The 12,058-nt window shown below is 41.0% G+C and overlaps 1 protein-coding gene across 1 annotated transcript in view; it reads left to right on the forward strand.

Moving 5' to 3' along the window:
• alms1 (ALMS1 centrosome and basal body associated protein) overlaps nucleotides 1–9,315 on the forward strand; it is a 109,441-nt gene extending 100,126 nt beyond the window's left edge. Inside the window, exons 10-13 of the mRNA XM_037694656.1 lie at nucleotides 8,167–8,332; nucleotides 8,495–8,552; nucleotides 8,885–8,984; nucleotides 9,170–9,315. Of these exons, the coding sequence (XP_037550584.1) occupies nucleotides 8,167–8,332; nucleotides 8,495–8,552; nucleotides 8,885–8,984; nucleotides 9,170–9,214 (369 nt within the window). The 3' untranslated portion in view covers nucleotides 9,215–9,315. The remainder of the gene's footprint in view (nucleotides 1–8,166; nucleotides 8,333–8,494; nucleotides 8,553–8,884; nucleotides 8,985–9,169) is intronic.
• Nucleotides 9,316–12,058: the final 2,743 nt, after the last annotated feature.

Genomic DNA, 12,058 nt, shown 5'->3' on the forward strand with positions numbered 1-12,058 from the left:
CTTTCCACAGAACAACTGTGTCAACTCTTGAAACTGTGCCTGCAGTCAACCTACTTCACATATGGGGAGCAATATTATAGGCAGAAACATGGGTGTGCTATGGGGTCTCCAGTTTCTCCTATTGTTGCCAACCTGTACATGGAGGAGGTAGAAAAGAGAGCCTTGACGTCCTTTTCAGGGACACCACCAAGTCATTGGTTCAGGTATGTTGACGACACCTGGGTTAAAATCAAATCTCAGGAAGTCCAACATTTTACTGACCACATCAACTCTGTGGATAAATACATCAAGCTCACACGAGAAGATGTAAAAAATGGCAAGTTGGCTTTCTTGGACTGTGAGGTCTCAGTCTCTGATAGAGGACATTTGCAAACTGAGGTGTACCGCAAACCCACCCACACAGACCAGTATTTGCAGTTTGACTCCCATCACCCTTTGGAGCACAAGTTAGGAGTCATCAGGACTCTGTATCACAGAGCAGACAGCGTCCCCACTAGCTCAGGAGCCAGGCGGAAGGAGAAATCCCACACAAGACAGGCTCTAGAGCAATGTGGATATCCTAACTGGGCCTTCCTGAAAGCAGAGAAGAAACCCAAACAGGACTCCAGTCAGCCAACAGGTGAAAAGGAGGAACCCAGACCAGTGGTCATTCCATATGTTGAGGGAGTATCAGAGAAACTGAGACGTTTATTTTCTAAACATAACGTCCCAGTGGCTTTTAAACCCCAAAATACATTACGGCAAAGACTGGTTCATCCCAAAGATCCAGTCCCCCGGCACAAACAGAGCAATGTTGTGTATGCTGTTCAGTGTCAGGAGGGCTGTGATCAGTCTTACATCGGGGAAACAAAACAGCCACTGGCCAAAAGGATGGCCCAGCACAGAAGATCAACATCATCAGGCCAGGACTCTGCGGTCTACACTCATCTCCAGGCCAGAGGTCACTCTTTCAGGGATGAAGATGTTCACATCCTGGACAGAGAGGAACGATGGTTTGAGAGAGGAGTAAAGAAGGCCATCTTTGTGAAAAGAAGTCGTCCATCGTTAAACAGGGGTGGAGGCCTCCGGGTTCAACTGTCCCCCTCTTACAATGCTGTGATTGCTAGTATCACTCAGCCCTCTGTGAACAGTAAACAGCCATCAGTGTGCTAATGATCCATTGTTAGGCTGATGGTCCTTCTTGAGCATGTGATCGGCTGGTTTTGGTTGTAAGCAGCAAAACTGGTTGATCCACTCTGAGACGGTGCTATTTAAGAGACTGAGCTGAATACAGCTCCTCAGACTGAGGAAGTCTCTCGGATGAGAGACGAAACGTTTCTACATTTTTTTGTTGATTCGCTTTTTGTTTTTTTGAATGTCCAGAGGACCAGATTTAACTCCTTTAGATTTTTCTACCTGGATTATTGAGCCACGCCCATTTCTCCGCTGCAGCGCGGAGATGACACGCTGTAGGAGGGAGCTTCTTCCTGCACATGTAACTACAGACACTTTCCAAAAAATTATAATATCATGGAAAAGTTGTTTAACTTCCATAATTCCATTCAAAAAGTTAATCTTTAATAGATGATAGATTCAGGGCCCACAATTTAAACAATTTTGTGTATTTATTTGTTTATTTTTACATAATTTGGGCTTCCAGCGGGCTGCACGGTGGCACAACTGGTAGAGCTGCTGCCTCTCAGCAAGAAGGTTGCCGGTTCAAATCCCGGTCTTGGGGCTTTCCTGGGTGGAGTTTGCATGTTCTCTCCATGCATACGTGGGTTTTCTCCGGGTACTCCGGTTTCCTCCCACAGACCAGAAACATGCATGTTAGACTGATTGGTAACTCTAAATTGTTCCTAGGTGTGAGTGAGAGAGTGAATGGATGTTTTTCTCTATGTGTCCCTGTGATGGACTGGAGACCTGTCCAGGGTGTACCCCGTCCCTCACACAGTGATTGCTGAACATGGGCACCGGAGACCCCCGTGACCCAAAATGGAAGAAGCGGGTAAAAGATAATGGATGGATGGATGGGCTTCCAGCTCATGAAACCCACGAAAACAGGATTGCAAAAAGTTAGAATACTGTGGAGAAATCAGCCCACACTACACAGTTTTTGCAGAAAAAAAAACCCCAAAGAAATTAGGATCACAACAAATCAATCAAAATATGGTACTTTCAAAACGATATGTCAATCTTCAATACTTGGTTGGGAATCCCTTTGCCTTAATCTCTGCCTTGATGCGACATGGCATTGAGGCAATCAGCGTGTGGCATTGACTGGGAGTTATGGAAGCTCAGATTTCCTTGATGCTTGCTGTCAGCTCTTCTTTGTTGTTGGGTCTTGTGCCCCTCATCTTCCTCTTGAGAATACCCCATAAATTCTCAATGGGGTTTAGGTCCGGCAAGTTGGCTGACCTGTCAAGCGCTATGGCATGGGCATCAAACCAGGTTTTGGTGCTTCTGGTGGCATGCGCAGGGGCCAGGTCCTGCTGGAAGATGAAATCTGCATCTCCATACAGATCCTCAGCAGAAGGAATCATGAAGTCCTCTAAAACATTCAGGTAGACTGTTGTGGTGATCTTAGATTTAAGAAAGCAGAGTTTACCAACACCTGCATATTGCATGCCAAATCATGACGGACTATGGATATTTCACACTGGACCTCAAGCAGTATGGGCTCTGTTCCACACCCTTCTTCCTCCAACCCTTGGACCTTGATTTCTGAATGAAAGGCACACTTTACTTTCATCATAAAAGAGGACCGAGGAACCCGACAGTTGTAGCACATCTCACAGATGCATCTGAATGTGGTGGTTTTTGAAGCTGTAACTTCCGCGTCATTCCACTCTTTCTGGATCTCTGTCATATTCTGGAATCTTCTCTGTTTGATAATCAGCTGAAGCTCACGGTCATCTCTTTTGCTGGTGCATCTTCTCCTGTCACATTTTGCCCTTCCACTAGACTTTCCATTGATATGCTTGGACACAGCACTCTATGAACAGCCAGCCTCCTTAGCTATGAACTTTTGCGGCTTACCCATCCTGTGGAGGGTATCAATCAATGAGGGTCTTCTGGCCAGTTGTTATGTCTGCAGTCTTCCCCACATTGAACCAAACTGAGACAATTGAACCAAACTGAAGCAATTTAATGACACCTGGAGAAACCTGTGCAGGTGCTTTGAGTTTAGTAGATGATTAGTGTGTCACACTCAGTTTAAAACATTCATGCCCTGCAAAATTTGGGCTACATTTTTGAAATCCTGTTTTCGTGGGTTTCATGAGCTGGAAGCCCAAATTATATAAAAATAAACAAATAAATACTTGAAATCGTTTAAATTGCGAGCCCTGAATCTATCATCTATTAAAGATTAACTTTTTGAATGGAATTATGCAAGTTAAACAACTGTTCCATGATATTTTAAATTTTTGGAAAGGGTCTGTATTTATTTAAAATAAAAATCCCATGCCGATCATGTGGCTCATTCAACAATCAATTGTGAGTCATTTTCAATCTCACTTTGAAAAACTGCGAAAGAGCGAGTCTGCGAAAGTCGAACTACAAAGTAGTGAGGGACTACTGTATTCTTAAAATTAATCTAATTGTATTTCTAAAGTGTTTGTGAATATTTTAAATATGCTCACTCAATCTACAGAAAGGCTTACAAAATGAACTAACATAGTGTTTTTACTAACTTAAAATCTATTAAATACACAACAATGATTTACATGTTTTTAAACACGTCAGTCTCCTGCAATGTTAATCCACCTTACGCCTAGCCCCCATGGTGCCTTGCGTGGGCAGGACTTCAGGCGCGGATCGGAACCGGCATTTGTTTATGTGCGAAAAGTACAAGCTAATGTAGTTTCTCCAAGCATTTTGGATTTAATTTAAACATGTAGGAACTAGGGCATTAATAGAGTACTCGAGTAATCTACACATCGATTGCTAGGACATCTATCGAGGTTAAAAATGTTACGTCGAGTATCCGTAGTGACGTCATATTATGTGACCACCGTATGACCGTAGGGGGGCGGTGTTGCACTGTTGCAGGTCACAGAGTATGGTGTAACACCAGGTCCAATCCACCGAACCAGAACAAGTTTCGTTTTTGACGTGCTGCGTGTTTCTTCACGTTTGCAGTTTAATAATAATAACTAATAGTTTAGTTTTGCCTGTGTAGATGAACATATGCTATGATATATTCATAAATTAAACGGATTCTTTCATTTTTCTGGACTGAATAATGTCGTGCATTGAATTTAATAAAATGTATCGTGAGACGTTAATTTTCTTTGACCCATCAAATGAATGCGTCATTTATTTAACATCACACATTTACATTAATTTGGCAAAATATGAAAATAACAACAGGTTAATTTAGCAGGCTGTACAATTAGAAACCTTACGGCGATGGTTGAAAACCTTGTGTAGTGAACTAGGCCTGAGGTCAAATCCTGACCTTAAGGACCTTATGGGACAGAAACTGTCATTTCATTGATTTGAATCCAGAAATACAGGTTGACCCATCCTGAGACTTTCTTTCTTGAATTAATCAAGTGAAAGAACACTACTTTCTATTATCATTACTATTTTACAAATGTTTTGATAATCAAATTGTGTCAGTTCAAACCATTTTTGAATGTTGAAGTGAACTACTCATTCAAATCAACTGTGAAACAGTAATAACGATTTTTAATCCTCATTCAAAGTAGAAATCAGGTTAATGATGCATTGTCTGATTTTCTGTCTTCAATGAGCAAGTTGTGTAAGTTGGTCAAAGTTCAAGTTTCGGTCAACTGCAAGTTTACTGAAAAAGAAATGTCATGTTTAACTTTTACAGAAAGATACTAGAGAATTGACTCCACGAAGTCTGAGTTCTTCATAATATCTTCTGTCTGTTCTTAAACAATCTAATCTTTTTCCTTGACTTTTTAATAACACCTTACATCACAAAAACACACCTCTGTTGGTCCAACCGACCAATCAGAAAGTCCTCAAATGAACCGGAAGTGACCCTTTTTAAAAGGTGCAACACTTCCTAGTTCAAGGAGGTTCCAGCTCCAGTCGAGTTCTGGAGAGCTCAGTAGTTCTGAGAAGTTCTCGGCAGTTCTGGGAAGAACGCTGAGGAGAACGCTGAGAGAATGCTGTGAGTTGGTTCTCAGCAGTTCCAGAGTTCAGAAGGCTGGAATTCAGGATGCTGGAGGAAGAAAAACAAGCTGAATGAGAGAAGATCAGGGAATTATGAAATGTCTGTTCTGGATGATCTCACGACTCCTGAGGTTTAGCTGTTCTTACGGAGACGCTGGAAGAGTTGAAAGGAAAGCTCTACACCAACGCTGAAATTATCATCTGCAAAGGTAAAGAGTCGATCCCAACCAAAGTGTACCATGGGTCAAACTGGTCTAGAAGGAGCGTGCTGTTCTGGTATAACAGACAAATTCCCTCCCCATCTCTCTCAACTTAAACTTCATTTTCCATCTTTAAACTTTTCTATCTGCTAGCAAATTAATCCAGATATTTTTAGAAATGTCTGTGGTGAAGCAACGGAAAATCATGGCCGTATGGTTTTCCTGATTGTAAAGCTGATTAATTATGTTGTTATTTTCATGTTTGACAAATTAATGTAAATGTGTGATGTTAAATTTTGATTCTGAAAACAAATGACCACGTTCATTTTGATGGGTCAAAGATAATTGACGTCTCACGTTACATTTTTAATTGTTCAATGCACGATATTATCCAGTCCAGAAAAATGAAAGAATCCGTTTAATTTATGAATATATACAGCATATGTTCATCTACACTTGCTTCACAACAGACGTTTCTGACAATATCTGGAATGATTTCTAGCAGGATAGAAGAGTTTAAAGATGGAGATTGAAGTTTAGGGGGAGAGGAAAAGATGGATGAGGGAAATGTGTGTGTGTCGGCATCAGAACGGCACGCTCCTTCTGGACCCAGCTTAACCAAACGGTACACTTTGCGGTTGAAGATCGACTTTTTACCTTTCTGAAGATATTTCAGTTCCGGCGTAAAGTTCCACTTCAAGCCACTTTTCACGTCTCCGTAAGAATAGTCGGGAACCGTTCGGAGTCGTGACGGTATTCCGTCCGACACAGGTTCACCTCTCGGTGGACTCACATGAGTGGAGTCCGTCAGAAGTTCCACTCAGATGTGGAAGATTGCATAATTCCCACAAGACTCGAAGAGCTCTGGATCATGCCTGGACTTCTGTTCTCCCAGCACTGGAGCGGCAAACGACTGAAGCCGAAGCCTGAAGCGATTGAAGCTCTGCAAACTCTCCACCCGACTGGTTTGAACTAGGAAGTGCCGACATTTAAAGAGTTCTATTTCCGGTTCACTTGGGAGGTTCCTGATTGGTCGTTTCGACCAGACAGGGGTGTGTTTTTGTGACGTAAGAGGTCACTAGAAGTCAGAAAAACAGCAAGAATGTTATGGAACAGATTTAAAATGTTTTTCAGACAGACGAGAGGAATATTTAGGCGAGTTGGGGGAAAACAGGTGCCAGCCTCTATATTTACGTCTGAGAGGATTTAAAACATGACAGTTCGTTCCAACAACTTGTTTTGCGTTTGACTCCAACCTTGGACCAACTTACACTTGCTCATTCAGAGACAGAAAATCAGAAAATGCATAATTACTCTGTAACAGACCTTAACATGATTTCTACTTTGCATGAGGATTAAAAATCACTAATACTGTTTCACAGTTGATTAAAAATGATTAGTTCACTTCAACATTTAAAAATGGTTTGAACTAAACACACTTTGATTATCAAACATTTGTAAAATAGTAATGATAATAGAAAAAGAGAGTGTTCTTTCAATTGATCAGTGCAGGACACTTAGAAAGTCTTCTGGATGGACTTGATCTTGTGTTTCTGGACTCAAATCAATGAAATACAGTTCTTGTTCCAGGCAGGCCCTCAAGGCCAGATTCGACCTGAGGCCTAGTTCACTACACCTGTGACTTATTTGCAGTATGATAAATGGTAGGAGCACAATATACCTCCCAATGTTTTGTTGGTAGTTTTTTTTGTAAATAATTACCTTTTTTTGCTGTTTTGTTTATTTATTTATTTTTGTATCTTGAGATCTATGACATCATCAAATACTCGAGTTCTACTCGGGTTTTATTATGTTAATGTCGAGTTTAAAAATTATATACTCGTTCAACCCCTAGTAGGAACACCACCTGTCAGAGCTCAAACAGGACAAAATAATCATACCGCTGCCTACCGAGGAGAGGGCTGGGAGGACAACCTGAAGAAGTGGCTGCAGATTAGATCTTCTAACATATTTACGTAGCTACTTCACTGACTTTGTTCTTCCGATGGTGAAGCAATGAACAACCTGAAAAGCTCTGAGGTGTATTAGTATCTGCACAGTAATAAGGTCGGTCGCGTTTTGTTAAAAGAGGTGGGTCACAATTTATTTATCTTAAAGCAGAGATCGAGCCCAGCCAAAGCCTTAAAGTCCTCCATTACAGAGCTTGGGTTAATTGCAGAGAAAATTATAATACTGAAGACAAACTAATACTATAAAGCCCTGCCCTCCAAACACTTGAAATCATACCTGATATTCTCGTCACTGTTTTCAATCCTTCTGAGGATCCGGCGTCTCTTCTCCGGTGGTTTATTGTAGTCCAGACACAAAGTAGGATGCAGGTTTTCCTCCGTCAGCCCTTTGTCCACAAAGTGAAATGAGCTCACAGAGTTTTGGGTGGTCTCTTCAAGTTCACATTTTTCAAACACATTCTTCTTAATTCCTCATCTGTAGGTAGGTGATGGAAACTGTATTGCTTTTCACAGGAGCACTTTTTTTTGTTTTGGGTCCGTTGGGTCCAACAAACTGTTGTTGTAGCCACTGATTTAGTTTGGTCTCATTGTTCTGCAGCCATGAACACAACATGTACCTGAACTCAAACAAGGCTATTTTAGTAAACTTTATGGTTATTAAATAAATGTAAACAAAATAAAAACAGCATTTTATCTGCTAAACTGAATGCAGATTATATTTAAATAAACTGCGGTCTGTGCTCTGCTACCATGGTTAACCAATGCCCACTGCTACTTCCTGTGTCTGACAGGAAGTTGTACCCATAATCATTTATACCCCCCAGGAATAAGGTGGATAGCCAACGTTATATTCCACGATCTTGCAGGAGTCTTTGGAGATGCATCGGCCAGAGTTTATCTCACGATCCCAACAGAGGGTGAGGCATCTGGCTCTGCAGGTGGAGGAAAGGAGGCTTCAGGCTGTCTTCAACAGAGACAGAGACATGCTGTTCAACAAGCCACGGAGGCCACCCAGGCTGCCAAAATCTGCAGGTATTCAACACCAAAGAAGAAAAGACACTCACAGAATCATAGGTTTTAGTTCAGCATCACTTTAATGAACTGTGATCCCAGTTTCTCTCCACACAGCCACTTTTAGTGGACGTTGGTCCATATTCAGCTGCTGATGTTAGATTTTTTTTTAATTCTGTAAAGGCACCACTCTGCTGAAGAGGGCTGTTCCCAGGAAGGAGATGATCCAGAGGTCCAAACAGTAAGTCTTTATTATTTTCTTTACGGTCAAACTATTTCATTCAAGATTGATCTTATTATCCTAACATGACAGAAGCTCAACGTTTGTTCTTTGGTTGGCTTTCTGGTCTTGACCCTTTTCATATGTAATTAAAGTAATTGTGGAGGCATTGTGATTATATATTGAAACACATGCACACCAGTACCGACACATGAAATGATCACTTAATGTGACACCCTATAGATAACACTTTAAACACACAACAGTGACAATAGTTACTTGTGTTACATTGGAGCTCAAAGCCTGACTCAATTTGCATTTTTTAACAGTAATATTAGGTTTGCTTGTTTCAGAATATACGAGAGTCTACCAGAGGTGCAACAGAGGAGGGAGGAGGAGCGAAGGAAAGCAGAGTGTCAGTCTTACAGACTGAATGCCCGACTCTACAACAAGGTTCAAACTAACTTTTTTTTCTTTGCAAGACTTGACCATTAATATAAAAAAAAGTTATTTTTATAAAATGAGCCGTCAGAAGCTGAAATCCTCTTCTTGGGTTTTAGTTGGTTCATCACATAGATCAACTTCATTTATGGTTTTGTTTTGGATTAAGTTCTAACCAACGTGGTTTTGTGTTACAGAGAATCACAAACCGTGTCCTGGGCAGAAGAGCAGTTTGGCACTGAGCCAACATTTGGATTAGTCATGAAGACTTAATACAAAACTAACCAGCAGTTTGTTTGAAAGACATATTTTATTTATTTCCTCAGCAAATCAGCCATTTTTAAAATTATGATGAAAATAGAATTCTGCTTGCGTCACTTATGTTTTATAGTTTTTACTTGAAAGTTTGTGATAATATAAAAATAAATAACTTGTCTACAGTTGTTTTTTAAAAATATATATTTTGCCTAATCTGGTGATTTAAAGAGTATGAAAAGCAACAACAATGCATATGCTTTAATAGGTTTATTGATCAGTTATTGGTTGTGCAACAGCAGGAAGCCACACAGACTGCGGGATAAGTTGGACAAACTGCAGATTCAGCACATCACTGAGTGGATATAGAGGATAATTTTAAACTTATAAAAATGCACTATGCCCATAAAATGCATAAATAAAACAATTTAATGACCGTGGTGTGGTAAATATGAAAAAAAAAAAAAGTTTAGCACAGACATGACATTGACAAGTGACAATGCTTTCCCTTTAGGAAACCGAACACAACACAGAGATGCATGAAAACAACAACTTGAAGTTTGTTCAGTCCATTTGAAGCAAAATCCATTATGTTGGCCTGATTCTTGGAAAACTATTCATACCCCTTGAACTTTTCCATATTTTGTCACATTACAGCTACAAACCCAAGTATTTTACTGGGATTTTAGGCAGTGGACAAAAACAAAGTAGTGCATATACTGTAATTGTAAAATGGGAGGAAAATGTTAAATGTTATAAATCCTCTCCTCTGATACCTTTAAAATCCAGAGCTGCATTTAGAGCTCACCTAATTAATAACTAGTGTCCGCCGGTGGGTATTTTAAATCCAGCTGTTCTGTGAAGGCCTCAAAGATTTGTTACAGAACATAAGGGACCAAACAGTATCACGAAGACCAAGAAGCATGTAAGATAAATCAGAGTTAAAGTTGTTGAGAATTTTAAGGCAAGATTGGGTTATACAACAAAACAACCCACCTTTGAACATATCACTGTTTGATCCATCATCTGAAAAAGTAGAGTCCGGTACAACTACAGACTCTCCGAAACATGGTCGCTGTATCCTGATGCATGCTCAATAATCCAGGTAGAAAAATCTAAAAATGTTAAATCTGGTCCTCTGGACATTCAAAAATTAAATAAATAAAAATGTAGAAACGTTTCGTCTTTCATCCGAAAGACTTCCTCAGTCTGAGGTGCTGTATTCAGCTCAGTCTTATAAATAGCACCTTCTCAGAGTGGATTTACAGTTTTGCTGCTGACAACCAAAACCAGCTGCTCACTTGATCAAGGAGGACCATCAGCCTAATGATGGATCATTAGCACACTGATGGCTGTTACTGTTCACAGAGGGCTGAGTGATACTTGCAATAACAGCATTGTAAGAGGGGGACAGTTGGAACACGGAGGCCTCCACCCCTGTTTCCAAACAGGACTCCAGTCGGCCATCAGGTGAAAAGGAGGAACCCAGACCAGTGGTCATTCCATATGTTGAGGGAGTATCAGAGAAACTGAGACGTTTATTTTCTAAACACAACGTCCCAGTGGCTTTTAAACCCCAAAATACATTAAAGACTGGTTCATCCCAAAGATCCAGTCCCCCGGCACAAACAGAGTAATATTGTGTATGTTGTTCAGTGTCAGGAGGGTGATCAGTCTTACATGGGGGAAACTAAACAGCCACTGGCCAAAAGGATGGACCAGCACAGAAGATCAACATCATCAGGCCAGGACTCTGCGGTCTACACTCATCTCCAGGCCAGTGGTCACTCTTTCAGGGTTGAAGATGTTCACATCCTGGATAGAGAGGAACAATGGTTTGAGAGAGGTGTAATGGTAATGGTAATGTTCTAACAAGTGAGGAGAGTGTGATGGGAAGATGTAAGGAGTACTTTGAGGAGCTAATGAATGAAGAGAATGAAAAAGAAGAGTAGAGGTCATAGAAACTGTGGACCAGGAAATGGGAAAGATTAGTGAGGGTGAAGTCCAGAAAGCTCTGAAAAGAATGAAGAAGGGGAAGGCAGTAGGACCTGATGACATACCAGTGGAGGTTTGGAAATGTCTTGGAGAGATGGCAGTGAGGTTTTTGACTCAAATATTCAATGGCATATTTGAAGGTGATAAAATGCCTCAGGAATGGAGAAGAAGTGTGCTGGTGCCCATTTTTAAGAACAAGGGTGATTTACAGAGTTGTAGCAACTACAGGGGAATTAAGTTGATGAGCCACACGATGGAGATCTGGGAGAGAGTTGTAGAAGCAAGACTTAGACAAGAGGTGACTATTTGTGAGCAGCAGTATGGCTTCATGCCAAGAAAGAGCACCACAGATGCCATCTTTGCTTTGAGAATGCTGATGGAGAAGTACAGAGAGGGTCAGAAAGAACTCCATTGTGTCTTTGTGGATTTAAAAAAGCATATGACAGAGTGCCGAGGGAGGAGGTGTGGTATTGCATGAGGAAATCTGGAGTGGCAGAAAAGTATGTTAGACTGGTACAGGACATGTATGAGGACAACAGGACAGTGGTGAGATGTGCTGTAGGAGTGACAGATAGCTTCAAGGTGGAGGTGGGAGTGCATCAAGGATCAGCGCTGAGCCCCTTCTTGTTTGCTCTGGTAATGGACTGACTAACAGATGAGGTCAGGCAAGAATCCCCATGGACGATGATGTTTGCAGATGACATTGTGATCTGTGGTGAGAACAGGTAACATGTGGAAGAGAACTTGGAGACGTGGAGCTATGCACTTGAAAGAAGAGGAATGAAAGTCAGCTATAGTAAAACAGAGTACATGTGTGTAAATGAGAGGGAGGCTGG

Source organism: Nematolebias whitei, chromosome 21 (assembly GCF_014905685.2).
Source record: "Nematolebias whitei isolate Nwh7 chromosome 21, NemWhi1, whole genome shotgun sequence".
Taxonomy (NCBI): domain Eukaryota; kingdom Metazoa; phylum Chordata; class Actinopteri; order Cyprinodontiformes; family Rivulidae; genus Nematolebias; species Nematolebias whitei.